This window comes from Camellia sinensis, unplaced genomic scaffold (genome assembly GCF_055761805.1).
Source record: "Camellia sinensis isolate YWXY unplaced genomic scaffold, ASM5576180v1 Unanchor11, whole genome shotgun sequence".
Taxonomy (NCBI): domain Eukaryota; kingdom Viridiplantae; phylum Streptophyta; class Magnoliopsida; order Ericales; family Theaceae; genus Camellia; species Camellia sinensis.
This window is the reverse complement of record NW_028128989.1, coordinates 7,830,321-7,855,903: the sequence shown is the minus strand read 5'-3', so window position 1 is coordinate 7,855,903 and position 25,583 is coordinate 7,830,321. Positions and strand designations below refer to the sequence as shown.

At 35.9% G+C, this 25,583-nt stretch overlaps 3 protein-coding genes across 5 annotated transcripts; 2 read left to right on the top strand and 1 right to left on the bottom strand.

Annotated features, from left to right (window-relative positions):
- The first annotated feature begins 41 nt into the window (after nt 1–41).
- Nucleotides 42–5,735, top strand: LOC145814530 (chloroplastic import inner membrane translocase subunit HP30-2-like). The gene is made up of 6 exons (XM_082911427.1): nt 42–485; nt 1,731–1,846; nt 3,692–3,818; nt 4,972–5,120; nt 5,209–5,271; nt 5,495–5,735. Exons 1-6 carry the CDS (start codon nt 198–200, stop codon nt 5,529–5,531), a joined length of 780 nt encoding a protein of 259 aa, XP_082767553.1. The 5' UTR covers nt 42–197; the 3' UTR covers nt 5,532–5,735.
- A 1,147-nt stretch (nt 5,736–6,882) lies between these two features.
- LOC145814531 (protein RESPONSE TO LOW SULFUR 3-like) lies at nt 6,883–7,602 on the bottom strand. The gene has a single exon (XM_082911428.1). It carries the CDS (start codon nt 7,550–7,552, stop codon nt 7,169–7,171), a length of 384 nt encoding a protein of 127 aa, XP_082767554.1. The 5' UTR covers nt 7,553–7,602; the 3' UTR covers nt 6,883–7,168.
- Nucleotides 7,603–10,066: 2,464 nt separating this feature from the next.
- Nucleotides 10,067–19,779, top strand: LOC114314862 (uncharacterized). Of its 3 annotated transcripts, none has more exons than XM_082911425.1 (6): nt 10,067–11,026; nt 11,190–11,283; nt 13,005–13,879; nt 14,375–14,486; nt 18,784–18,879; nt 18,965–19,779. In XM_082911425.1, exons 1-6 carry the CDS (start codon nt 10,968–10,970, stop codon nt 19,046–19,048), a joined length of 1,320 nt encoding a protein of 439 aa, XP_082767551.1. In that variant the 5' UTR covers nt 10,067–10,967; the 3' UTR covers nt 19,049–19,779. The 3 variants fall into 3 exon arrangements, with proteins under 3 accessions (XP_082767551.1, XP_082767550.1, XP_082767552.1); XM_082911424.1 differs by having other exon boundaries at nt 10,834–11,026; nt 13,002–13,879; nt 18,965–19,773; XM_082911426.1 differs by lacking the exon at nt 10,067–11,026 and adding an exon at nt 11,415–11,475 and having other exon boundaries at nt 11,205–11,283; nt 18,965–19,773.
- The last annotated feature ends 5,804 nt before the right edge of the window (nt 19,780–25,583 follow it).

The window sequence follows — 25,583 nt, the reverse complement described above, 5'->3', positions numbered from 1 at the left end:
ATAAAATTAGGTATGAAATGGAAGGGTATAAAGTGTAATTTACCGTATTTTGTTATCCATCCATACTCCCCAAAACAGCCCCTTGTTAGAGCTTCCGGATTCCAATTGTGAGAAGAGAGAGAGAGAGAGAGAGAGAGGAGAGAGTTGCACAGCAGCGATAAGTCGAGAACAAAAAAACATAGAGATAGCAAAGAGTGATGGTGGGGGAGATGTCAAAAGGACTAGTGGCGACTCAGACACAGAACCCAGTAGCTCAATTGCAAGCCAAGTTCAAGGAATTGGAGGCAGGGTTCAAGGCATGGTTGGCCAAGCAGTCGTTGCCAGTGGAGGCCGCCGTCGTCACCGCCACCAGCGCCGCCCAGGGTGCCGCCATAGGTGCTTTCATGGGCACCCTCACCAACGACGTCTCTTCTTCTTTCCCCACTCCTCCTCCTAATGCTGCCTCTATGAATCCCCAAGCCATGGCCTCTCTCCAGCAAGCCCAGGTTCTTTTTCCATCCTCACCCTTACCCTCCTAATTTTTCATATATTACTTATTTTTCATGCATACCTATATGTGTGTATTCTATTGCTGGCTTCACAAATTAGGTTTTGTGCCGAGTTAGGGGTTTTTTGGGGGGGATTTTGGTTCACTACAATGCTTGAAAACTTGAGTAAAAGCTTACTCAAAATTTTACTCATTTGAATAAAAATTTGTGTAAAAGCCTTATTTGGTATAAACCACTCCGGTGGACATATTCAGATTTAAGTAAAAGAAAAAAATTTAATAGATAATAATAGAGAAAAAAAAAAAAAAAAAAAAAAGTAACGTGATAATCAAAGCTGATACCCATCCTCACAAGGAGGATTAACAAGCCAAGGACGGCAAGTTCCCAAGTTTAACTTCCCGCCCCATGTTAAAGATTCGGTAATTGGAGAGTGGTAAATTTGAGAGCCACTAAATAACCTTGAAAATTTTGAGTAAACATTTGATTTGGGTAAAATTTTTAGTAAAATTCAATTTGGTGTAAGTTTGGGACAATGAGTGGAGGGTGTTTTGAGTGATTTTTATCCAAATTTAAATTTGATATAGGTTTGAGTCAGGGATTGGAGATGCTAAGTTCTGGATTGATTTGCTGATTATATAATTTGGGGTCCTGTGCTTATATCTGTTAAAATAGAGCAAACTTGGTTTTTGGTTGCTTGTTTTATGGGTCATGATAAGGATATTTCTATTTATCTGTTCATTTGTTGAAGAATCATTTAGGGCTTTGTTTGGTTTTATTTGGAATTGTATCTCATTTTGAATGTGGAATGGATTCTTCTATTAGTCAAATTGAGAATTTTCAGGTATTCTAATCTAAGCATACCCTGAATCTGTTAAAATAGAGCAAACTTGGTTTTTGGTTGCTTGTTTTATGGGTCATGATAAGGATATTTCTATTTATCTGTTCATTTGTTGAAGAATCATTTAGGGCTTTTTTGGTTTTATTTGGAATTGTATCTGATTTTGAATGTGGAATGGATTCTTCTATTAGTCAAATTGAGAATTTTCAGGTATTCTAATCTAAGCATACCCTGAATAAGTTGATCCGTAGTGCAAGCCTTTGGAAGTGGAATTAGGGCCCTCTGGTTCTTATTCTAACATCCTGTTTCTGGCAACCCAAATTCAGCTTTTTGATGATGCAACTACTGTTTAATGTAGAAACTTACTTGATGTGTAATTAACAAATGGTTTATTTTGTTTATAGGCCCTAGCAGGGGGTCCCTTTGTACAAGCACGCAATTTTGCTGTCATGACAGGTGTCAATGCCGGTATATCATGTGTCATGAAAAGAATAAGAGGGAAGGAGGATGTGCAGTCTAGGTAAGCTTACTTGAACCTTTTCTTTCCACCTTATTGTTCAGGATGTTTTTGGCTTACAGCTTATTCTTCAAAAGTTCTATGTAAAATAGCGGAAATAAAAACTATTGTAGTCATCTATTTGCATATTGGTGGAAGATGTGGTTGGTTATTACTATTGATATTCAATGATTGATGCTAGGAAAAATGTTTTGATTTGCAAAAAGAATCCATGAGAATCCCAAAAAAATAAAATATAAAAATAGATATATTATAAAGAAGAATAACAGAAATTGTAATGGTCTGGTCTGGTCTCTAACATATGAATTTTCTTGCAAATAATAGATATTGAAGTGCACTGCCAAATTTGTTTAATTGCAATATTTCATAACATATGGGCATTAATCTACCTAAAAAATATTCACCCAAAAAAATATCTACCTAAAAAATAACTAACAATTATCATATCCTTGACTGTCACAACATCATCAGTATTTGGCTCCTTAATATTTGGATATTAGTCATTGGGATTATTGCATTGCAAATTTTTTTTGGTACCACGTGATGAAGGACATCTATAATTGTTTTGGGCTTAAAGCTTATTCTTTATGTTTTTGTAGTACGTGCCAACCATTTAAAAGGAGCAATTCTAATGTAAAATGGTTGTTAAAAGTAGTCATCTATTTGTATAATGGTGAAAGATGTTGTTACTACTACTATTGAAATTCATTTATTGATTGTAGGAAAATAGTTGTGTCTCAGAGAGGATGCATGAGAATCCGAAAAAACAAAAAAAAAAAAGGTTCTATATTTTTTTAAATGTTTTTGTAGTACGTAACAACCATTTAAAAGGAGCAATTCTAATGTAAAATGGTAGTTAAAAGCAGTCATCCATTTGTATATTGGTGGAAGATGTGGTTACTACTACTATTGAAATTCATTTATTGATTATATGAAAAAAAATTGTGTCACAAAGAGAATGTAGTTAGCAAGTAGGAGAGGTAGCAAGTAGTTAGCTTCTTCACACTTTTTTTTGTGGAGAGAGGCTAATTCATGTGACTGGAACCTACACCGAAATGCTTGGGGCAGATTGCACTTACTATCACACCAATTCATAAATATTCCGATAAATAGGAACAGAGGGGAGCTGAAATTGCAACGGTCTTATAACTAATTTATGAATTTTCTTGAATATGATAGTTGCTAAAGTGTACTGCCTCATTTATTTAATTGCATTGTTGCATAACACTTTGGCATTAATCTACCTAAGAAATAATAAACAATTATTGTATCATTGACTGTCATAACATCACCGGTGTTTGGCTCCTTAACATGTTTGCATATTAGTCATTGGGGATGATTGCATTGCACATTTATTTTGTACAACATGATGAAGGGCATTTAAGTTTCAATAGAAATGGTAGAGGATTGGCGGTGAGTGGGCAGGTTGAGAAGCCCTCTGGGAAGTTATGGTAGGGACTGAGATGGCATGAAAACACCAGAGGTGGAAATGGGGAGAGATAAGGTGGCAGAGAGAGTGGCAATGGAGACTCTTTGGGCTTGCCGGAGGTGAAGTGCACTGTTCATTGCATGCATGGCGGTGGCCACATTCCTTGGGTGAGGACCAGTGGCAAAGCCATCAGTGGCCCAGGAGGGGTGGTCCCCGCTTAAAATTTTCAAAACTATCATTTTGCAATTTGTCCCCTCTTTTCATGTGTGCCCCTCAAAATTTTTATAACCCCTCTTTTTTTTAACAAATCCTTGCGAGGTGTATCATTTAAAGCTATGTTTGGATTTTGAATTTGCAAAGGGGTTTTATTTTCCCTTACTCTTATTTGTCTACTTATTTGAGATGATTTATGATTGCAGTATGGTGGCAGCTTTTGGTTCTGGAGCCATGTTTTCATTGGTGAGTGGCTTGGGTGGCCCGAACCAGGCAGCCAATGTAGTCACATCTGGCCTCTTCTTTGCACTTGTTCAGGGTGGACTTTTCAAGGTGATAATCCAGAGATGAAATTCATCAACTTCAACAGCACCCCAGTTATTACCATGTGTTTACTTTGAAGTCCATTGCTATAAAGAAGTCCAATGCATGCTGTGAACATGTTAGAATCTGCATAATTCTAGTGTTGGTGCTATTTATGGCGAACTATATGATATCCAATGGCACTGCATATGAACTGACATACTGTCTGTTGACCCCATGTTGTTATGTGTTCAGATGGACATATGTAAAGCTAAAATTTACCACATTAACATGGCATTTTTGACATTAGGGGCAGGTACTCTGAACTGTTACACTTCTAACTTTCAGGAGTGGTGTGCTGTACTCGTGTGCATGACACTTGTCTCCACTTGTGTCTGCCATCTGTTTGGACATTTGTAGAGGAGTCTGCTGTTATAACTTGAAAATTGTATTGATGAACAAGTGAGTTTCACCATTTGGTAGCAGAATTTGTTGAAAACTCACTTTCACTTTTCTGACTGTCACTCCCTCAGGTTCTTCCACAAACTGTAGCTACTTGAACACAGAAAAAAACTTTAGTTTAAATAAGTTTGCAAAGACGGACATATTTAGTTATGTGCCATTGGCAAGGTTTTTGGAGATGCTGTCTCTGATTCTTTATGTACATCTCCACAGATTTTCAAAAGCAACATGATATAATCAATCTATTACAATGTGATGGTAACATGCTGAACATTAAGGCTTGGACAATGCTTGAAGTTATTGTATTCAATTGCATTATTTGGGTTTGACATGATTTTGTGCATCCCTTCCTAAGATTAAATCCCTAGCCAAGGAAGTCTGCATGGATTTCTGATTTTTTTTTTCAATATTTTCCATATAGAGGAAAATATGCATGGATTGCTATAAAAAAAATTAAAATAATTCCTGAATATAGGGAAGAGGAAAATGTATCTAATCTATATGAAGAGAACTATTCATATTTAACCTTTCATACATGGAGAACCTGAATGAATGTCCTGGTAAAGTAAGGTTTAGGCAATTGTGTATGACATGAATTGATTTGTCTATGTCATTGTCCATGGCCTTCTCTGAGCCAGGTGAGAATGTTGAGATGGTTCTATAATTGTTTTGTGTTGATATACTTAACCATGCTTAGAGCATTTTCCGTGTGGTCATGCAGCTAGGGGAGAAGTTTTCTCAACCACCAGTTGAAGATGTGCTCTACGTGAAAACGAGAAGCATGTTAACCAACCTTGGCCTCCAGAATTATGAAAAGAATTTCAAGAAAGGCTTGTTAACCGACACCACTTTGCCTTTGCTCACCGATAGGCAAGTAGTTAAGATTCACCCATCCTTTACACTTTCATTTTAACTGTATTTATATTTTGATGGTATTTTCCACGGTGATATGTTTCAGTGCTCTTAGAGATGTCAAAATCCCTCCTGGACCTAGGCTTCTCATTCTCGATCACATCCAGAGGTCTGACCCATGCGCCCTGTGAACTAATTTTATAACAGTAGTTCTACATACACAAACAAACCATAGAATGGATTACAGAACACTCACAATGGTGTGGGGTCCTATACTGTGTGGGCTCCACAGTTGGCCCCACCCCTAGTGAGTGTTCTATGAAGTATCTTTTTCCATTTTATAATCTTTACTCGCGAACACAACTCATCTGTGACTGGGTTTGTGTGTTTAGGGAGCCTGAGCTGAGAGGAAGTCGAGGCAGAAACTAATTTGCTGCATTGAACCGGGTGGTTACAAAAGAAATATTTCATTCATCAGGGAGAGCTTTTTATGTTTTGAGATTTTTGTCTCAGTTGTCGTATTAAAATTCCAGTTACCGTTATGTGCTTTTTTAGAAACTTTAAAGACTGTTGTAGCTTTATATTGGAGCTTCTGCATAATTTAAATAGCCATGGCGCCATAAGTGTTGTCAATGTTGGAATGTGGAAAATTCTGTTTTTTTTTTTTTTTAAAATATTTAAATGGGTACGAGTGTCTTTTGCTCATTATTCTGCACATATGTCACAAATTGTTGTTTTGTTTGTCCTTCAGTGTCTATAGGTGTATAGTTTACAAGGAAACAGGAAGGGAAGAGTGTTGAGAAAATGAAATGTGCAGGGTTTCGTGCTTGCGGATTGCTTACTTGTGGCTGTGGATCGCCCTTGGCGCATATTTACTGTGGAAGTGCTTGTGTGAATTTTAGTGCAAGATGTTAGCAGAAAGGGAAATAAGTGTTTGTTCCAATCAATATGTTTGTGTGTTAACAAAAAAATCTGTCAGATGTTTGTGTCATGTTTACTATGTGAAGACTCTAATAACAAGGAGGGAAAGAGAAAAAGAGGGGGAGGGGTCTGGCCAGACGGTATGAGAAGGGAGAGAAAAGGAGGGGTGTGTGTGGCCTAACACAAAGACACTATAAGAAACTTTAACATCTCTCAATACTCATTTTCTTCTTAAATTAAGAAAGGTTTAATATATAAATGTGGGTTTCATTTTTATCACCAATTGTCATATAGCATACTATCAATTTTTTTGGGTACATGTCATTCTGTGTTCTATCAATTTGTTTGTACTTATTTTTATCAATAATACAATTTTGGGTACATGTCATTCTGTGTGTTAATTTGTACTTATTTTATCAATAATACTTCTGTGTGCTATCAATTTGTGTAATACAATTTTGGGTACATGTCATTCTGTGTGCTATCAATTTTTACTTATTTTATCAATAATACTTCTGTGTGCTATCAATTTGTACTTATTTTATCAATAATACAATCAGAAGTTATATAGTATGTATATTATACTAGTAATAATAATATAATTTTAAAAAATAAGAAATTACATGTGTATTTATCTTTCTAAAGTTCGAATCTTAGATCCGTCGTTGCAATAAGATGTTATTTATTATGGAGAATATTTTCAGTTCATGATTAAAATGGAAGATCAAATTTTCAGTTCATGATTAAAATGAAATATTTTCAGTTCATGATTACTCACAAGATGTGTTTTTTGAATTAGGAAACAATAGGTTCAGATGCAAAAAGGAAATGAAAATTAGTAGTGCCATGGACCTAAACATAAAAATCAAGAAATTATTCAGAGATTCATTTTAGATGTGAATCTCGCACATGATCAATTTAATTTTGACCACACATATATAAATTCTGGATCCCAACGCTAGCTTTTTTGAGTGGAAAAATACACTAAAACAGGGAACCTATGAATTCACTCATGACTCGTGAACCTTGACACACAACAGAATTCATGGGGATTCTACTGGAGACAGCGAACTCTTCTTCTCCTACCTCACATAATTATATTCATATATATGTATACATGGTGGTGGTGGTGGTGGTGGTGGTGGTCATTGAGGAGTGGAGGGGAGTGAGATGGAAGAAGTAGTGTGGATAAGCTTTTGAGCGGCAGAGAGCTGATCCATCAATGACAAAATGCGAGCTCGATAGGCCCGGTCCTGATCGACAGCCTCCGCCTCAAGCTCCCCGAGTTGGGAGCAAAGCCGCTCTTCCGCCTCCTCGGCCACCCTCAGCCTCTGCCACGTTCTCTGAAGCTCTAGCCTCATCTTCTCCTCCCTCTCCACGCTCTTCCTCAATTCTCTCTCCAACTCCTCATTCCTCTTCCTCAACACCACCACCTCCTCCTCCTCCTCCTCCTCCTTCGCCGCCAGACTCGGAGGTTGGCGGCGGTGGAGCTTCGGTTGCTCAGGTATAACTGCTAGTGTTGGAGCCATTTTCTATTCTCTCTCACTAATCCAGGATTCTTTCTTTGGAATGGTAGACGGAGGGATTTGGTGTGGGACTTTTATAGGCCCAAATGGAGTATGTCCAGGTTCAATGTACATCTGCATGGAGAGTTCCCTATTGCACTTTTGCTTGCTTGCTTGCTTGCTTCCTTCCTTCCTTGCTTGTGTATTTTATTGGGTTTCATATCGTCATTGCACATCCAATGCATTGGAATAGACATTAATAGTAGTACCTAGATAATTAAAAATAAATAAATAATTCAAATTTTAAAATACTTCTATAAGGATAATTTAAAATTGTAAAATGTGTAATAGTATTTATACTAACTCAGTCTTCATGTTACATAATAGAATAGATACAACTTGTTAATTTTGAAAAAAAAATTATTAAGACTCTTTCAAGTCTCATAAATTACATGTTAATTTTTAATTTATTATAAATTCAATCATAAAAAAATCTACTTCCATTTTCATGAAATCACAGGTGATTTAAATTGTAAAGTTATATTTTTATCTATTCGAATAGGTATTTAGGCCCCAGCATTGTTAATGATCTAGGTACATCTCTCCAATTAGACTATATCCTGAAATGATAAAATTTATGAATTAAAATGATGAAATTGAAATTTTAGAATATTTTAAAATAAATAAATAACACCAATCACTCTTGCAATTTAAAAAGATATAGTTTTTTTTTTGGATAAGCAAGTCATATTATAACTAAAAAAGAAAGATATACAATGAAATTTAATACACATCTTTCGTAGGAAGAACATACATAAACAAAAACAAACTAATTCCTCAAAAGAAACAAACTAAGCCTATAGAGACAAACACAATATACACAACAAATGATTCAAAATTTCCCTCCAGCACTCTTCAATTAATGAAGTTTCGCTTTGATTTTCTTCTGTTATCCTCCTTTTGTAGTCTCTCCATTACTGGGATCACTTAGAGATGGACTCCTACTTTTTAGACTCTTTGTTTGGCACAGCAACTCTTGATTTAATTCTCTATTTCCCAACTCTCCCATATCACATGATTCAAGGACATCAAAACATTAGATGTTGATGGGGTGAAATGCTGCGTCTCTCCCTCCTTGTTTATCTCTGTCGTTGAACCTTTCCCACCATCTCTCCCCTTTTACTTCACCACTTCCCATTTAGTTGGAATTTGTATGTTAGTCTTCCTGACCCTTCACTCTTGTTTGGAAGATGGAGGGTTCAAGGACTTTGGCTTATGAAGGCACAAATTAGTGGTATAACCAAAAATCTCATAAACGTCACACGTTTGAGGCTTCCATGAAACCTTAACTTGAATCTTACATGGGTCACTATAACCAAGATTTATTTTGAAAGACTCAGGGATCTCTTTATTTGCTGGCATTTCAATACATATTCTCGCAAACGTAAGTATGCTTCTCTTGAACGTAAGCTCATCCAAATAAAGAGGAGTTCCAATGATGTTAGCAAGATAACCCAAACCTTCTTCAGTCCAAAGCTCCAAAGGAACATTATACAACTTCACCCACAACGGCACACTCAAAAATTCACACTTTGTTAGTTTTAGTTTAGGTTGTTATTTTTTAACAACAATCAATCTAGCCCCAACGTAATAGGGGCCATTTTTCAAAATTTTGTCCATGGCCTCTTCACTATTTACTTTAAAAATAAAAGACCCATTATCAATGGAGCCAACATCCTCAAGCAAATTTCTCCAAAGTTTCTTTGCCCAAGTTTTCACATAATGGAAAGAGAATCTTTTATCAATGAAATATCTAACCAATACATTTTCCCAATGAGAAAAGTATTTTTTGAGATCTCTATAGGAACATTGTACATACCATCTACTAGGTTCTCAATCTTATGAGCACCTATTTTATACTTCATTTTTGACACCTTGTTAATCTTCTCTTTAAGTAAAGAGCTCCAAACTTGTAGAGGCTTGCCTGATATAGCAGTTGTATTACGATCAAGACATTCACCCTTGCTAGATTATATGTCTTCCATATGTTGTTCAACCAAATCCTCATTTCTACAAGCTTACACATTTTCAACACTCTTCCGTTGCTTGGTGCCAAGTACTTCTCTCCTTTGATCAGCATTAGGTGAGCCAAGTTTATTTGACATTATCATTTCATTTGCTGCCAATGGGGACACAATGGTTAATTTTGGCCACTGCTCAAGATCAGTTAGCACTCTATTTGGTGCGTTCCATGCATTAGATGTTTGATGCTGCTTTGATAATTGCTCAGTTAAGACTTGCATTTCCACATTCAATTGCAACCGTGATGTACCAAGATTTCCACATAAACATAGATCGACACAATTACACTCGATTGAGCTATCCTTTGATTCCACATCCCTTAATCCCCTTTTGTTTTCATTCGAGGGCCCTTGCCATGGTCCCACAAAATCTCCAAATATAAGAGATTTGGGGGCTCCTCGGATGCATGTGTAGACCTACAAGGGAGTACATTAGGCATCTCATCGGTAGATATTTGAGCATCCACCTAATTATCAAACTTCTTCAAGGAAACCTTGGATGATTTGCACTTAGCAGATTTGCTTTTTGATTTACTCTTGGCTAATTTGCTCTTAGCTAGTTTACCTCTCTCCATTGATAGCTTGTTGCTCTCTCTCTCCTTAATCATCTTATGACTTCTCAGTAGCAGAGTTCACTGAGGCATTTTTGTCGAACAGGTGGAAGGTAAAACTAGCAAACACTTTGGTTCACTCTGGTTGCATAGGGAACTCTCCACGTTGGGGTCAGCTTGTCCACTTTCAGCAACAACTAGGATTAGCACTCAGCAACCTAAAAACAAACCAGCAGGTTGCAATAGAGATGAAGTCTGTTGTGAAACCTGTACAGGCTCAAGAGACGATCTTTTGAAAAAAGTGTCTGGGGAGCTCAGCTATGGACTCTGGATGGATGCGCTCTCTCTCTCTCTCTCTCTCTCTCTCTCTCTATGTGTTTTGATTCTCTAACTTTGAAGGCCAGAGATGGGGAAGCAGACCAAACCCAAGTCCAAAAAACCAGAAAGCTATGGTAAAGGGAAAATCACTCCCGTCCAAATCGCGAAAGTAGTAAAAAAAAAATTTTAAAATAAAGATACTATAAGTCACACATTTTTTTGTATAATTATATTAAATTGTAAATTGTTTTAATCTTTTTTCATTACTTGTGGATTATTTATATTTTTTAAAAACTTCATGCTTGTCAAATAATAATAATAAAACAATAGATTAGGATTATAAAAAAAAAAAAAATTGAAATTAAGCATGCTCATTTGAAGTTCCCTCGTCAGACACGCGAAGAAGCTCTTTCCCTCTTTCCGAACTGACCGCTCCATTGCTAAACCATCCCCACAGAGACAGAGAGAGAGAGAAGAGGCGTTTGGTGTATGGATCAGTCGATTTGCCCAATTTGTCATCAATCTGTTCCGTCCTTCCAACTTCAAAGGTATATCTTTGTTCATAGATCAATCTGTTCATATCTCTCTCTCTATATAAAAGATATATGCGTGTGTGTGTGTGTGTGTGTCTTTGATATCGAGTTCTGCAATGCGTATATCCTCTGTTTGAACTTTGTATTTTGAGAGAAAACTGTGAATCGATGATTGCAGGCATGCCAACAGCCACTTCGAGGATGAGGAACTCGCAAGGGACATGGAATTGGCCCAACAAATCGCTCTTGCTCCCCCGAGTCCCCCCTTTATTGTAATTCTCTCTCTCTCTCTCTCTCTCTCTGTTGCTTTATGTATTTCTGTGTATATGCTTATGTGTTGAGCCTGTGACTGTAATTGTATAATGCTAGACGATCAAAGACAATCAAAGTCTTCTTTTTGTAGATAATCAAAAGATAAAATTGAAAATTGCTACTTCATTTTTCACCAGCTAAAGGACAAAAAGGTATGCTCTTTACTGCTCTTTATTTTACCTATCCATCCATACAAACTGTTCAAACAGCCTCCCAAGGCTCTTCGAATGTAGCTAGCTTGGAAGAGAAACGTTAAAATAGCTATTGTAATGGCTAATTTGTTAAAGGTGGGAAAATGGGTTTAGGATAGCTATAATAACCAATGTGCCTGTTTTAAAGAGCCTGTGGGAGATGCTCTACAATTGTAACTTTATTATAGGAAGATGTAAATTTGATGCGAGAGCCTAGTGTCACGGACTGGGCGCTTGTCATCTTCTCGAGAAGCCGGCTCCACGAGTGGTACTGTATACCCTCGTGTATTATACCCAAGGACCAACCCAAGAGATGCGATAGGGATCTACCTTGCTTGCTTTGCCGCTCACAAACTAATACGTTTGCAAGGTGCTTGGTGTAGAACTTGTACCCCCAATGAGTCGGTACGTGACATGCTACCACCGTCAGTCCCTGACACCCTCGTCGGGGGGACATTATCCTGCCTGCCTCCATGCTTGTCCGTTTCCCTACTCACGAGAAACCCACCCCGCGCGGACACCACCCTTGGTGTGGACCCCACAATGAAGGTACTTGGTGTAAGTCCCACGTACCGTTCTCACACAGTGCCCCTAGGTTGGCTCTGATACCACTTGTCACAGACTAGGCGCTTGTCATCCTCCCGAGAAGCTGGCTCCACGAGTGGTATTGCATACCCTCGTGTGTTATACCCAACGAGCAACCCAGGAGATGCGATAGGGATCTACCCAGGAGATGCGATAGGGATCTACCCTGCCTGGTTTGCCGCTCACAAACTAATGCGCTTGTAAGGTGCTTGGTGTAGAACTCGTACCCCCAATGAGTCGGTACGTGACACTAGGTAGAATGAATGGGTGACGGGATATCTCCAATGGTCTAAATTTGACACTGGATCTGCTATTATTTTCTCTGCAATGATTTTACTAAGGTAATTCAACGCGCATGTAGTTTAAAATAAAAAGACTAGATTTTAATTTTTCTTTGAAGTTGGACTGTTGGATTTTGTAATTTGTTGGGTGCCTGATCATAGCAAGATCATTGGAGAAAGAAAAAAAAAAAGGCAGAGGATCCTAATCCATTACAAAGGACCTTCATAAAATGCCACTTTGAGAGATAGAGAGCTTTGTGGAGCTGTGACACTGTCATACGTTCTTCTTAGTCTATTGATGGTTCATATATACTTGTTATTGCTAATCCTGACACACACTAGGAAACCAGAATTTGAGATTTAAATAGATTTTGTAATTGACAACTGGATCCCCACTGATATATAAAGATATTCTAAAACATTAACCCAGATTTGAATCTCCTGACAGAATAAGAATGGACAACGGAGCATACTTGGAACATGTATTAGCTCAAGTTTATGCATATTACTAAATAAGTGCCACATCATATGGTTGTCTCTTCATACTTGTCAATTGTTTGTTTGGCTGTTTTTATCAGAATCTGCAGCTCAATATACTCACATTAGTTAATGACAAATTAGCAGAATAATCCAGTGAAGAATGACATGCCATGTGAAACTAGTGCTCAACAAAGCCAAGGAAGTAGTACCTCGAGGTGTGATGGGAGGGAAAGTGATGATGGAGAAAGTAGCATTGATGAAAAGATCTATTATTTAATCAGTTTACAGATTAGAGCGTCCTTCTACAAAGTTGAAGCTGGTTTGATGGCCTTGTTGAGAAAATGTTTGGAATTAGATTCTGCAAATTCGACTAGTATATTGTCAGGTTATGTTGATCATTTTCAGAGCATTGAATCAGAGGACATAGGCTGGGGCTGTGGTTGGCGTAACATCCAGATGCTCAGCTCGCACTTGCTTATGCAAAGACAGGACGTGAGGGAGGTTTTGTTTGGTGGTTCTGGATATGTTCCCGATATTGCATCACTCCAAAGATGGCTTGAAATCTCTTGGGAAAGGGGTTTTGACATGCTTGGCTCGAGTCATTTCAATCACAAAATTTATGGCAAAAAAAATTGGATTGGAACTACCGAGTGTGCTGCACTTTTTCGTTCTTTTGGGCTTCGTGCCAGGATAGTTGATTTTGACAGCAAGAACATTAAAACAATATCTTCTGCTTCTGGTTTGCGAGATGGGGCATCAGGAATAAAAATATACGGGCCAATGGACAGATATCTGTCTAGAGGGGATCCTAATATCCCCCAATCAGGTTCTAGTTGCGAAGATAAATCTAGTTATTCTAGTATCTGTGTGGCAAATGATATGGGTACTTCTATCTGTAGCAATGCAGTTAAAAGGTCACTCATGGGCCATCAAGTTCTCATTGATTGGGTTTGGAATTACTTCTCTGACAATAAGCTCACTACATTGGGCAATGCTCGCGTTATTGTCAGCGAGAAAGCGTATGTGACATTTAGTTACTGGCTATAGCCTACTTGGCTACTTCATTTTCTGAAGGATTCCCTTTTTTTTATTGGATTATATAAATTTGAGATTTTCTTTTTTGGAAATGTTAGACCATCTCCAATCCTTCATCAGGCCTTTCATCAAATTTGATGAAAAACTGATGAAAACGGTGCTCCAACCATTTCATCAATTTGGTATCAAACGAAAGAAGCAGTACTTTTTTCATCAAATTTTTATATGACTGTTGGGCCGGACGTTTGCCCAAACATCCTCCCGGACAACCAGTTTTGGGATGAATTTGATGAAAATTTACTCTAGATAGACAACCGGCCCCAGCCAGATTTGATGAAAGATTCGAAGTGCATTGTATCAGATCAACCTTTTACTCAAATTTGATAAAATATCTGATGAACGATTGGAGATGCTCTTATAACACCAGAACAAATACATCCTTCACCGTGTTCTGATCTGTTGAGAGCTACAATGAGCAGGCCCTTGTACTTCCAGCACGATGGCCATTCACGAACCATTGTTGGGATTCAAGTCAAACATCAGCACAAGGGGACACAACAATACAACCTATTAATCTTAGACCCTGGTCATGTAAGTGTATCCATATTCATTTATATCTGCAAGTTACTTGGCTTCTTATATGAAAGTTATGCTGCCTTTAAGGCTAGTGGTGTATATGTGTTTGAAATTGACCTTATGTATATAGAAACTTCTGTTACCCTAACAAAAGGTTAATCTTGGATGTTTTACAATGTTTAGTTACATCCTAACTTGCTAGCTGGAATTAACATTGCAATCCAAAGATCATGAAACTGAGTAACAAAGTTGAGTGTGCTTCACAAACTGCTATGTAGGTGGCTGGGTCCATTGTATAATTTTGTTCTGTACATTTTGGCTTTACAAAAAGACATTGAGATGTGAAACTTTTCTATTTGTCTAGTATCTACTGTCTCATGAATTCCCTTCATCTTACCATTTTTTGTGTGCCTATATACAGGTTCTGCATAATGCATATTATCTGCTTCATTGCTATCATGTTCTATCATTTATTCAATCATTGCTATATTGGTAAAGGAATAGGTTTGAAATTTCACATAAAAATTTCATGTATTCCTGTATTCACAATTTATGGGACATTTCTTTATCTAGCACTAGGAACGAACCAGATACCCTATACTAGGGTAGTATTAACTTAGTTGGATTACGCCCGGCCTTGAAAAACTAGGTTTTTTTTGCTCAGATGATATGTCTGTAACGAAGTCTTAATGCCACGCCAGGTGGTGATCCACTTTATATCTCTTATTCGGGGTCTGCCCCGTTCTCAATTGTTTATAGAGATCGGCCTTGTTCAATAAATGTCTCAATCAAGTCGTTGCATAGAAGCAGCACATTCTTTATAATATAATGCTGCGTATGAAATAATTGCTGTATACGAATTTGCGACCATGCCAGGGGAGGGGATGCGTTCTCTTCCGAGATGATTTCTTGATGTATTTTCCTTTTAGTCATTTGAAGTTTTAAGGACTTACTAGTGGACTCCTATGGGATTTGGAAAAACTCAAGCCTATAGGGATACAAATTTGTTGTCTAAGCATTGATTGATTCATATAAGAATCTGTTAGAATTTACCTACACCTACCACCACCTACTACCACACCTACTACACCTACCACCAATTTACCCTCACCTACTCCTCACCTACTACCCAAACCCTCTCCTATATAATGAGCTACTCTGATTTGTAATAGAATACATCAATCAAACAATATCAATCAATAATACAGTATTTTTTAACATGGTATCAGAGCAGGTTTAGAACCTAAGATTTTTCGCTTCACCGGCGGACGGCAACCTCACCTTAGCCGTCCGCCGGACCTCAACCTATTCCGCTTATTTTCTATACATACCTTCCCATCAGTGTGCTTCGCCGTGAGCCAGCGTAGTTTCAAACCAAAGCCAATCTTCTGGCCTTTTCCCATTTTTTTTTTGAGAGTAGAAAAGCTACCATTGCGCCAGTGTTATCTTGTCATATGTCTCGACATTCGACATTTGGCAGGTTCTGGTTGTTTTTCACTAACAGTTTCGCCGCCTCCATGTTTCCAGCTCCGGCAGCCCTGTGAAGTGCTGTTTTTTTTTTTTTTCTGCTGTCACCGAGAGCTAGATCCTCTTGTGACATATGCTCCTCAACTAGCTTCTTCACAAAATTATTTCTCTGCTTGACTTTACTGCAACGATGAGCGCTGTTTCTCAGTCTGCTGTTGTGGCAGCCCTGACTGCAGTGTTATCTGGTTCATTTTTTATAAATTTGCTGGCCATCTCCCAGTCACCTTCGATTCCATTTGGTTTTGTCTGCTCCGTCGTTAGCTAGGTGGCTCGGCGTTTGGGCTGGTTTCAGAAATTTTAGCTGGTTTAAAAACAAACGGGGGGCTGGTTTATGGTTTTGTTTTGTTTATTCTTGTTTTTGAGAAAGTGCACTGCTGTGTCAGAATAGAGTTTGTGAGTGAGCCGTTGATCTTGGCCTGCTGTATCCAACGTGGGTCCGGTTGTGAGTGGTATATATATTTATTTATATATACCTTTTTTGTTTAGTGGAATCCATCTACGGGTGTTAGTTGAAGTGGGGCCCGATATTTTTTTTTGGGCAGAGTTACCAGCTGCAAATACGTCTTCTATCACGTGGGGTGATAATTGGTTTGTGAATTATTTTAAGTGGGTGTCAGCTGGAAAATGTAGCTTTTGGAGGCAACAAGTTGAGGTATTATTTTGTTATTACGTAGCTATCCTACTTTTATATTTATATTTATATAAATATATATTGTGGCGATTTGGGTCCAAAAAAAAAAAAAAAAAAAAAAAAAAAAGAAGAAGAAGAAGAAGAAGAAGACGACTGCACACAAACTCATTTTATTTATGTCGGGGCTCACCCCGATCACCATTTTCTAAAAAAAAAAAAAAAAAAAAAACAACAACAACAAACAACACATCCACAGGCGGGATTTTTTCTTCTCTACTCTACTGCAGGTCTCTTCTTTTTGCCTCCGTCCTGCGCGGCCCTAGACGGTGCGGCCTCCGTGTTTCCCACTCCACTGGGCATGATCACTACTCCCTGCTCCTCCACTGCAGCATATGGCGGCCCTCCAAATCGGAACATCACGGTGGCCTTCCGCTTCAGCTCCTTGTTTTCTGCCTTTAGCACACTGATCTCTGCTCGCGCATCCTTATACATGCGTTGGAGCAGAGCCAGCTGGGAGTTTAAATGCTGCACCTCATTTGTCCTACTCTGCAGCCGGTTCGACAAATTTGTGACCGCCGTCATGGTTTCCACGCATGACTTCAGAGTATACTGATTAGCCTCAATATCAGTTTGCATCGCCATTTTTTGCTCCACCGACCGCATCGGAAAGTTCAATGGAGCAAAACCAGAGGTGTTTGGTTGCGGTTCACTGGCCACCGCACCAGTTATTTCTCTTGTGGGCTCGTTCAGTTCTGGAAAGAGCGTGAGCAGGTTCTGGGTAACTGGACGGGAAGAAGAGGCCATGTTTTTGAGTTGCTAAGTGTTTCAGAGAAGGGTTGGTTTCCGGGTGTTTCAAGATTTGCAGAGACAAGCTCTCCGAGCGTTCAGAGGTTTCAGACTCGTATGCACAGCCTTCGCCTCAACCTTGTTTTAAATAGCCAGGGCCAGCCACGCGCATCGCGCGCCTCTTGCCGCCCGACAAACTGGCACGCCTTTTCATGGCACATCTTTTGATGAATTGGGCACGCCTTTTGATGGCACGCCTTTTTATGGATTGGGCACACCTTTTGAGGGTGCGACTTTTTAAGGGTCCGACAAGACTCTGTAAACTGTCCCGACATTGATTCCGGTTAGCTCCTTTATGGGTCCGACAAGACTCTGTAAACTGTCCCGACATTTGATTCCGGTTAGCTTTTCCAAGGGTCCGACAAGACTCTGTAAACTGTCCCGACATTGATTCCGGTTAGTTTCTACAAGGGTCCAGCAAGACTCCGTAAACTGTCACAACAACTGTCACAACATTGTCTGCTACAACGGTCCGACATGACCCCATAAACTGTCTTCTACACCGGTCCGACATGACCCCATAAACTGTCTTCTACATCGGTCTGACACCGCCATCCAGTGTCCTCTACACCGTTATGACACCACCATACAGTGTCCTCTACATGGTTATGACACCACCATACAGTGTCCTCTACAACGTTATGACACCACCATCCAGTGTCCTCTACCACGTTATGGCACCACCTTTCAGTGTCTTCACCAACGGTCTGACACGACCATACAGTGTCTCCTATCTTTATTTTATTTTTTATGTATTTTCTTGTTTTGTTCCTCTCTCCAAACTCAAGTTGGTTAGTTTCTATCCTCCTTGAGTTTGCGGGGGGCTGTTAGAATTTACCTACACCTACCACCACCTACTACCACACCTACTACACCTACCACCAATTTACCCTCACCTACTCCTCACCTACTACCCAAACCCTCTCCTATATAATGAGCTACTCTGATTTGTAATAGAATACATCAATCAAACAATATCAATCAATAATACAGTATTTTTTAACAGAATCATAGTACTTCTTTTCCTCTTGTGACCAAATGAAGCTTCTTGTGGAAGTATACTAGAAATTTTATACATTGCCTAGTCAGAATTGGTTGTAGATTCGAAATTTTTAATGCATTTGGTCATTTTTGTTTGTTGCCATATAATTCATTGTTTTAATTTCTATAGCTGTGGCTCATCTATTTTCTCCATGGATAAATAATATGTTAATACATGTCTCTAAACAAATTGCCAGAAGTATTCTAGAAGTTTTACTGTCTACAAAATCACATTTTTTTTTGCTTTCTCTTGGCCCATGCCTACAGAAAACTGCAGCTCTGGAAAAATCACTCAAAGAAAATGTCGGATGGCAAAAGCTAATAAAAAGAGGTGTACACACATTGAAGAAACCACAGTACCAGGTTTTACTGCAGTTGAAAAACTTTTACTTTTTTGCATTTTGTTATTTGATAAGTTGGTTTGGTTGATGCTTTGTATTTGTTTCAGTTGTGTTATATTGATCTTGGAATTGCCTACGGCGTGGAGATAGAGCAGCTCAAGACCTTAGACAGTGTCTATGTTGAATTTTAGACTATATCTGAAGTTGTGCAGTTTTTTTAGGTGCATCTGCTTCAATGCTTTATTTGTCTGGAACTAAAACGAGTACAATTTGCATCCACCATGTGATAAGACAATCAAGATACAAAATGAAAAACATTGGGCAAACATCATGGAGTATACACTGTATAAAACTTTGTAAGCATGTGCGTTTGCGTGTGTGTAGGTATTTAATTCTCTGCGAAGCTCTGGAAGCTGTAGAATCTTGAACGAGGTACCCATTTACATGATTTTTATAATTTTGGAAAGTTCATGGGCAATGGTCACCTGTGTTGTTCTAGACGATAAGCTGCCATTGCTTTTCAATTTTGTTGATTCCATCTATGGAGAGCTGAATTCACACTGACAATTGACTCCAGCTATGGCGAGCTGGATAATTGCTTGTACCATGTCAAATGTGTGACACTAACAATGAAGTTGAATCCATAGTACCCTCCAGCCAAATATACAAATTCAGGTTAACTGTCTGTTTATTTATGCGGAAAACATTTTCTTGGGAAAACACTTTCCATTGAAAACATTCTTTAGAAGAAATCTTTTGTTCAGTAGCGGCTCTAAAAAATGATGGTGTTAGCAGTTGTAAGGGTGGTAGGGACAAGGTGGTGGTTGTAGGGTGATGCCAGCTTTTGGTAAGACTCCATTGTCTCTTTACACATTTGAAAAGCAATCTAATTGACTCCATTGTCTCTTTACACATTTGAAAAGCAAATTAGTTCATTTTTTATTGATTGCAAAAAAATATTTTCTATCGTGAATGCATAAAATATTTTTGACCGAAAAAAGCTAGTGTAAATGAGATCAAATATTAAATAATACACCCTATTGTCGCCTTCTCTTTAATGCTAGGTCGTGTAGCGCATGATTGAAGAAAATATATTATATTTTGATACATCACTTTTTTCTTTATTTTTTTAGACAAATCTTGATTCATCACTTGGACCAGATCCTTAATACGAGAAAGTGGTAAGGAAATGTGTACCTAGGCATTAATTGACTATTTTTTTTTCAGTCAGACTTAAATGATAGTAAGTTGTTAGGTCAACACCCACATGGCTTGTACATAATTATTAATCTATTGATTATGGCCTGAGGCAAATTTTAATTATATATACATATATTATCAGATGAGTTTTATAAAAAAAAAAATTCATTTCCTATTTATGTATATATGTTGGTAAATTTTACGGAACATCATCTCTTTATAATGATCGTATTATGATGATTTAATAGTCTGTTTAAAGTTAAAGTAAAATTAAGTCATGTAAACGAAGGAATGTGATTTTATTGTCACTTTTACTTTACGTTAAATTTGATCCATTGATATATATTTTTTGACTTATTGAGAGATTGTTATCATTATCGCAAAATCATAGCTGAGAATTCCTGTTACATTATTTGTTATGTAGATTGACATGAAAAAGGGGGAAAAACTTTCAGGTGAAATTCACCTGACATCTCATTTAAAAAAATAAAATAAAAGCTAGTTACTGTATCTTTGTCATTAGAAGGTAGGCAGGTAATAGAAAGTTAAATGCAACAATAACAAAGGCGTAAGGGTGTTGGAAATTACCAGCTTGACGCCTTAGATCCAAGGAATGTTTTAGATAGATGTGAAAGTATGAACAACAACACCATTTTAATACTGTTAACTAGCTTTGACAACATTAAAACTAAAGATGGTTTCATATGAGGGTCTAATTTTCGTTTCAAAAAAATATAATAATAAGGGTTTAATTTATTGATTTGAACCGTTTATTTCATATAATTTATTGACAAAATATTTATATATAAAATTAGATTGATCGAACATGGAAAATCAAATGATTGGATTACATTTGTGTTTAAAAAAATAGACTATTTATCTCAAAATTATATTTACAATCTAATTTTATAAGATAAATATAATTCAATTATGTAATTATTAATATGTGATTAATCTTATTTTTTATATAAATTATATTTTTCGAAACGATTTAGTCCCCATTTGGGAATTTGGTTGGGGCTAAAAAAGTATAAAAAGATAAAATAGATTACATAAGTCAATAAGATAAAATATCATATCCAAATCATAATCATTTTACTTTTTCTCTCAAAAAAAAAAAAAAAAAAAAAAAGTCAAAAAATTCCTTTCAAATGGAATTAATTTAGCCATGTTAAATTAGCTAAAAAAATTATTTCCAGACAAAGACGCTCAATGAGTTCATCCGCACATCCCCAGTGGGAATCAACTAGAGATAGCCATCACCTTCGAAATACTCTTATCTGAAACTTATAAGGTCTGTTTGGTTTAATTTAAAAATAATGATTTGAGTGTGAAATTATATTTTGAATTTTGAGTTTTTGAAACATAATTTGAAATGAGAAAATTTATTTTGTTATTGTTAGTGTTAATTTAGTGTAGTGATAATTTAGTGTATTATTCATAGCAACCAGCTGTCCTCCCATTATGTACAGTCACGACCCATTAGCCTAGACATTTGTTAGTGTACATCACTTTAGCTTTATGTTTAGAGCTTTTTTTTTTTTTTTTCCTGACTGTACATAATGGGAGGACAGTTGGTTACTATGAATAATACACTAAATTATCACTACACTAAGGCCAAGTTTGGCTAACAAAAAAAAGTGTACTTATTTCATCTTTTTATCTTTTTTTAGTCACATCAATCAACATCTTCTCTCTACTTTTTCTACACATAATACAAAAAAAGTCAAAAAGTACACTTATTTAGTCTTCCCAAACTTGGCCTAAATTAACACTAACAGTTATGAGTTTTGAAAAAAGTTTTAAGATGATTTGTAGTTTTTTTTTTAATTGATTGATGTATAGAATGTGAGAGAACGTAAGAGGAGAGAGGAGAAAAAAAATAATAATTAATTGATTGATTAATAATTATTATAAAAAAAAAGGTAGGAGTTTTGAAAAAATTTGAATTGTACTTTAAAAATATATTTAATTAACATGTTTAATTCAAATCATGATTTAAAAACAGAATCATGATTTAAAAAATGAACCAAATGCTTCTGTAATATGTTTGAATTTTAAATTTGTATAGAGATTTATAAAGAGAAAGAAAATAGGAAAGATATCGTGAATGAAATAAAAGATGTTTAAGAAAGATATCGTGAATGAAATAAATGATAAATATTTTATGCGGTTTTTTTTTTTTTTTTTTTTTTTTGGCTCTTCACAAATTTAAAATTTCAAAAATCTCAAAAAACTAAAAGTTTAAAAATAAAAAATAAAAATTGAGAAACTTAAACGTGAAGAAGAGTAGCAGCATTAACGTAGTTGAGTGCTGATCATCTCATATATAATAGTTTTTGGATAAGAATGGCCCGGATTGGATCGGATTGGAGTAAAATCAGAATCAATCCGTTATTTACGATTCTTGAAATATTGGAATCAATCCAATCTGTTTAAATCATGAAATCAATCCGAACCAATCCATTTAAATACTGATTAGATCGGTTTAGGATCACGGATTCACATAATTAAATAACAAAAAAATATATATAACACTTTAATTTCATAAAAACATAAACATAGCGCTATGTTAGTTCCACAATAGCAACATGTCTTTCTATAATTGCGACATATTTTAGAATTTAAACAACCATAAGAAAATTGGTTTTGCTATAAATATTTAGACCATTACAAATTAAAATTAAAAACTAACAAATAAAAGTAATAAAGAAGATATGATGCGGATTTAGGTTTAGTTTCATATGGAATAAGAGAAGATACTATAAGGGAGGATGCATAATAAAAATATAGACTATTTGTATACGGTCCGGATCGGTTCCAATCCGGAACTGTAGGGTTCAATCCGGAACCAATTCATGGACTATGAATTTTTAATTCTTCAATCCAGAACTGAACCACAGATTTAAAAAATCAATTCAAACTTATCGAATTTGATTAGACTGAATCAAATTACAAATTTTACAGATTCTTTACTTAGCTGGGGGTTGGTTTTGGGTTTGTTTAAATATTACTTAGCCTCCGTTTGGTAAGTGGGTTGGCTTTTTGGCTTTTTGGTTTTTTTGGCTATTTTAGCCTGGGCTAAAAAGTTTGGTTTGGGAAGGACTTTTTGGCTTTTTGGTTTTTTTGGTTTTTTTTGTGAGAGAAGAATGTAATGATTATGGGTTGGATGTGATATTTTATTTTTTATGGCTAAAATAACCTATTTTATTTTTTGTGGCTAAAATAGTCAAAAAAGCCCCGTTTAACTCTTGCCAAACGGAGGCTTATTTAAACACACTTTACTTAAAACTGTGAGCATGGTTAATCGTGTCATACAAACTGAAATGAAGAGAAACCTTTTTTTTTTTTTTTTTTTTTTCCCCTCGCCTGTACTTCCGGAAAATTGTTGTGCTTATCTTTTGAAACAAGTTATTCTTTCCTCTTTATTAAAAAAAGAGAAAAAAAAAATTATATTCACATAACAGAAAAATAATTAACGAAAGTTTCAGAAAGGTTTGCACAGTCACAATTTTATTTCAAAATCTATTCCTTAAAATTCATGTGTGAGATATATGTAAACAGAAATGTTTTAGGTCGCAAATTCAAGAGCTCTAATAGCTCACAATTTTATTTCAAAATCTATTTCTTAAAATTCATGTGTGAGATATATGTAAACAGAAATATTTTAAGCCTCTAATTCAAGAGCTCTAATAACTCTAATTTAGATATGAGTCCTACATGATAAAATATTTTGATCTTGTTTTTGTTTTTTTCTTTTTTTGTGATTTCTCAACACATTAAAATTGATTTATGTTGTGTCTGGTTGAGGGATTTGGAAAGGGAAATGGAAAAGGTAGGTGAAATATGAATAAAACATGCCTAAATTTCACCTAATTTCACACATCTTTTCCCTTTCCCTTTCTAAATTCCTCCTCAAATCCTCCAACCAAACACATCATGTGTTTCAAATTTAGAACTACAAATCAATGCTACATAAGTAAATTGGGAGGGTTGGGTCCAACTTGGCTTCAATTGGCTGAAAAGGCTAACCCAACGTTTTGCTTTGGTGGATATTCGTTTGGGACTAGATTTTTTTTTTTTAAGTGATTTTTTAGTTTTTTAGGTTTTTAGTTAAAATAGGAGGTGAAAAAAATTACTAATATGTTTAGAATGAATTTTTATTTTTTTACAAAAATATATACAAAAAGTAGGATAAATGGAAATAATTTTTTGATTTTTTTTATATTTGTTGGCTTTAGTGATTTTTTTTTACTTTTAGACTACAATGGCCTTGTTTGAGAAGTTGACTATTTTAATTTTTAGATATTTTAATAGGCTAAAATATTTGTATTTGGAAAGAATGTTGGATTTTTTTAAGTTGAATGCGATATTTATGAGAAAAAAAAATAAAATAATTATGAATTTGATGTGACATTTTGTCTTTTTGTAAATTTTAGTTCAAAAAAAAGTCTATTTTTAGCTTCCCAAACAAGGCAATGTGTAATTGTCAAACGAGACCTAAATAGACATTTTATTAATGATTTATTTTTTAAATTATATTTATTTTTTATTTTTTTATACATAAATTAATAGTCATAATACAGCTCCTAATTTTGCCCCTCCTATTTCAATCTCAATGAGTGGTGTTTGGCAAGTTGGGTTGGGGCTAAAATAGCCACAAAAGACAAAACAGGCTATTTTAGCCACAACAAACAAAACATCACATCCAACCCATAATCATTACACTCTTCTCTCACAAAAAAAGTCAAAAAAGCCAAAAAGCCAAAAAGCCAAAAAGCCCTTCCCAAACCAGGCTTTTTAGCCCAGGCTAAAATAGCCAAAAAAGTCAAAAAGCCAAAAAGCCAACCCACTTCCCAAACGGAGGCTAAGATCCATGTAAAATGTTCTCATACTCATTTCTCTCATCTTTAGCTTCCTTCTAATTTTACTTCATTGAATCATTGTTAATAATTTAGCTAGTTTGAGATTGATTTTTTAGTGATTTTCTTATTAATTTTTTTAAGTAAATTTTTTTTTGAGTTTTTAAAAATGTTTCATACTTTTAAATTTTACTTAATTAGACTAATAAAAAACGTAGAACGAAAATTATTTGATAAATAGTCTACTAAAAAAATTTAAAATACTTGACTTTAAAAAAATTTCCTATATTAAACAAGTTAAAAAAAAATTTAAAATTTGGCTCCAATTAAAAAAAAAAAAAAAGAAAGAAAAAAATACCAAACCACGCCGAACATAGGGAATGCGGTGAACGTGAACCCAAGAGGCGAGCCATTTGCTCCAATATATTATATCAAAAATATTTTATATCACTAATTTAACATTATTAAACATACTACTAATAATATGGTGAGATGTGGATCTCATATTGAGATGATAATTTGGTCTTTAATATTTTTCTTTTTTTCTTATACTGTAAGATCATTAGTGTTGTTTTTAATAATGGTGTATTAAGGTCAAGTTTGACAACTCAAAAATAATTCATCTTTTTATCTTTTTTTCATCACATCACTTCTCTACTTTTCT

Excerpts from the sequence above, each read along its gene's own strand:
- LOC145814530 (XM_082911427.1), top strand. The coding sequence starts at position 198 with ATGGTGGGGGAGATGTCAAAAGGACTAGTGGCGACTCAGACACAGAAC. Across the intron at positions 5,121-5,208 it reads TTGCCTTTGCTCACCGATAG|TGCTCTTAGAGATGTCAAAA; the intron begins GCAAGTAGTTAA and ends GATATGTTTCAG. Across the intron at positions 5,272-5,494 it reads ATTCTCGATCACATCCAGAG|GGAGCCTGAGCTGAGAGGAA; the intron begins GTCTGACCCATG and ends TTGTGTGTTTAG.
- LOC114314862 (XM_082911424.1), top strand. The coding sequence starts at position 10,968 with ATGGATCAGTCGATTTGCCCAATTTGTCATCAATCTGTTCCGTCCTTC. Across the intron at positions 13,880-14,374 it reads GTTATTGTCAGCGAGAAAGC|GCCCTTGTACTTCCAGCACG; the intron begins GTATGTGACATT and ends TACAATGAGCAG. Across the intron at positions 18,880-18,964 it reads TGAAGAAACCACAGTACCAG|TTGTGTTATATTGATCTTGG; the intron begins GTTTTACTGCAG and ends TATTTGTTTCAG.
- LOC145814531 (XM_082911428.1), bottom strand. The coding sequence starts at position 7,552 with ATGGCTCCAACACTAGCAGTTATACCTGAGCAACCGAAGCTCCACCGC.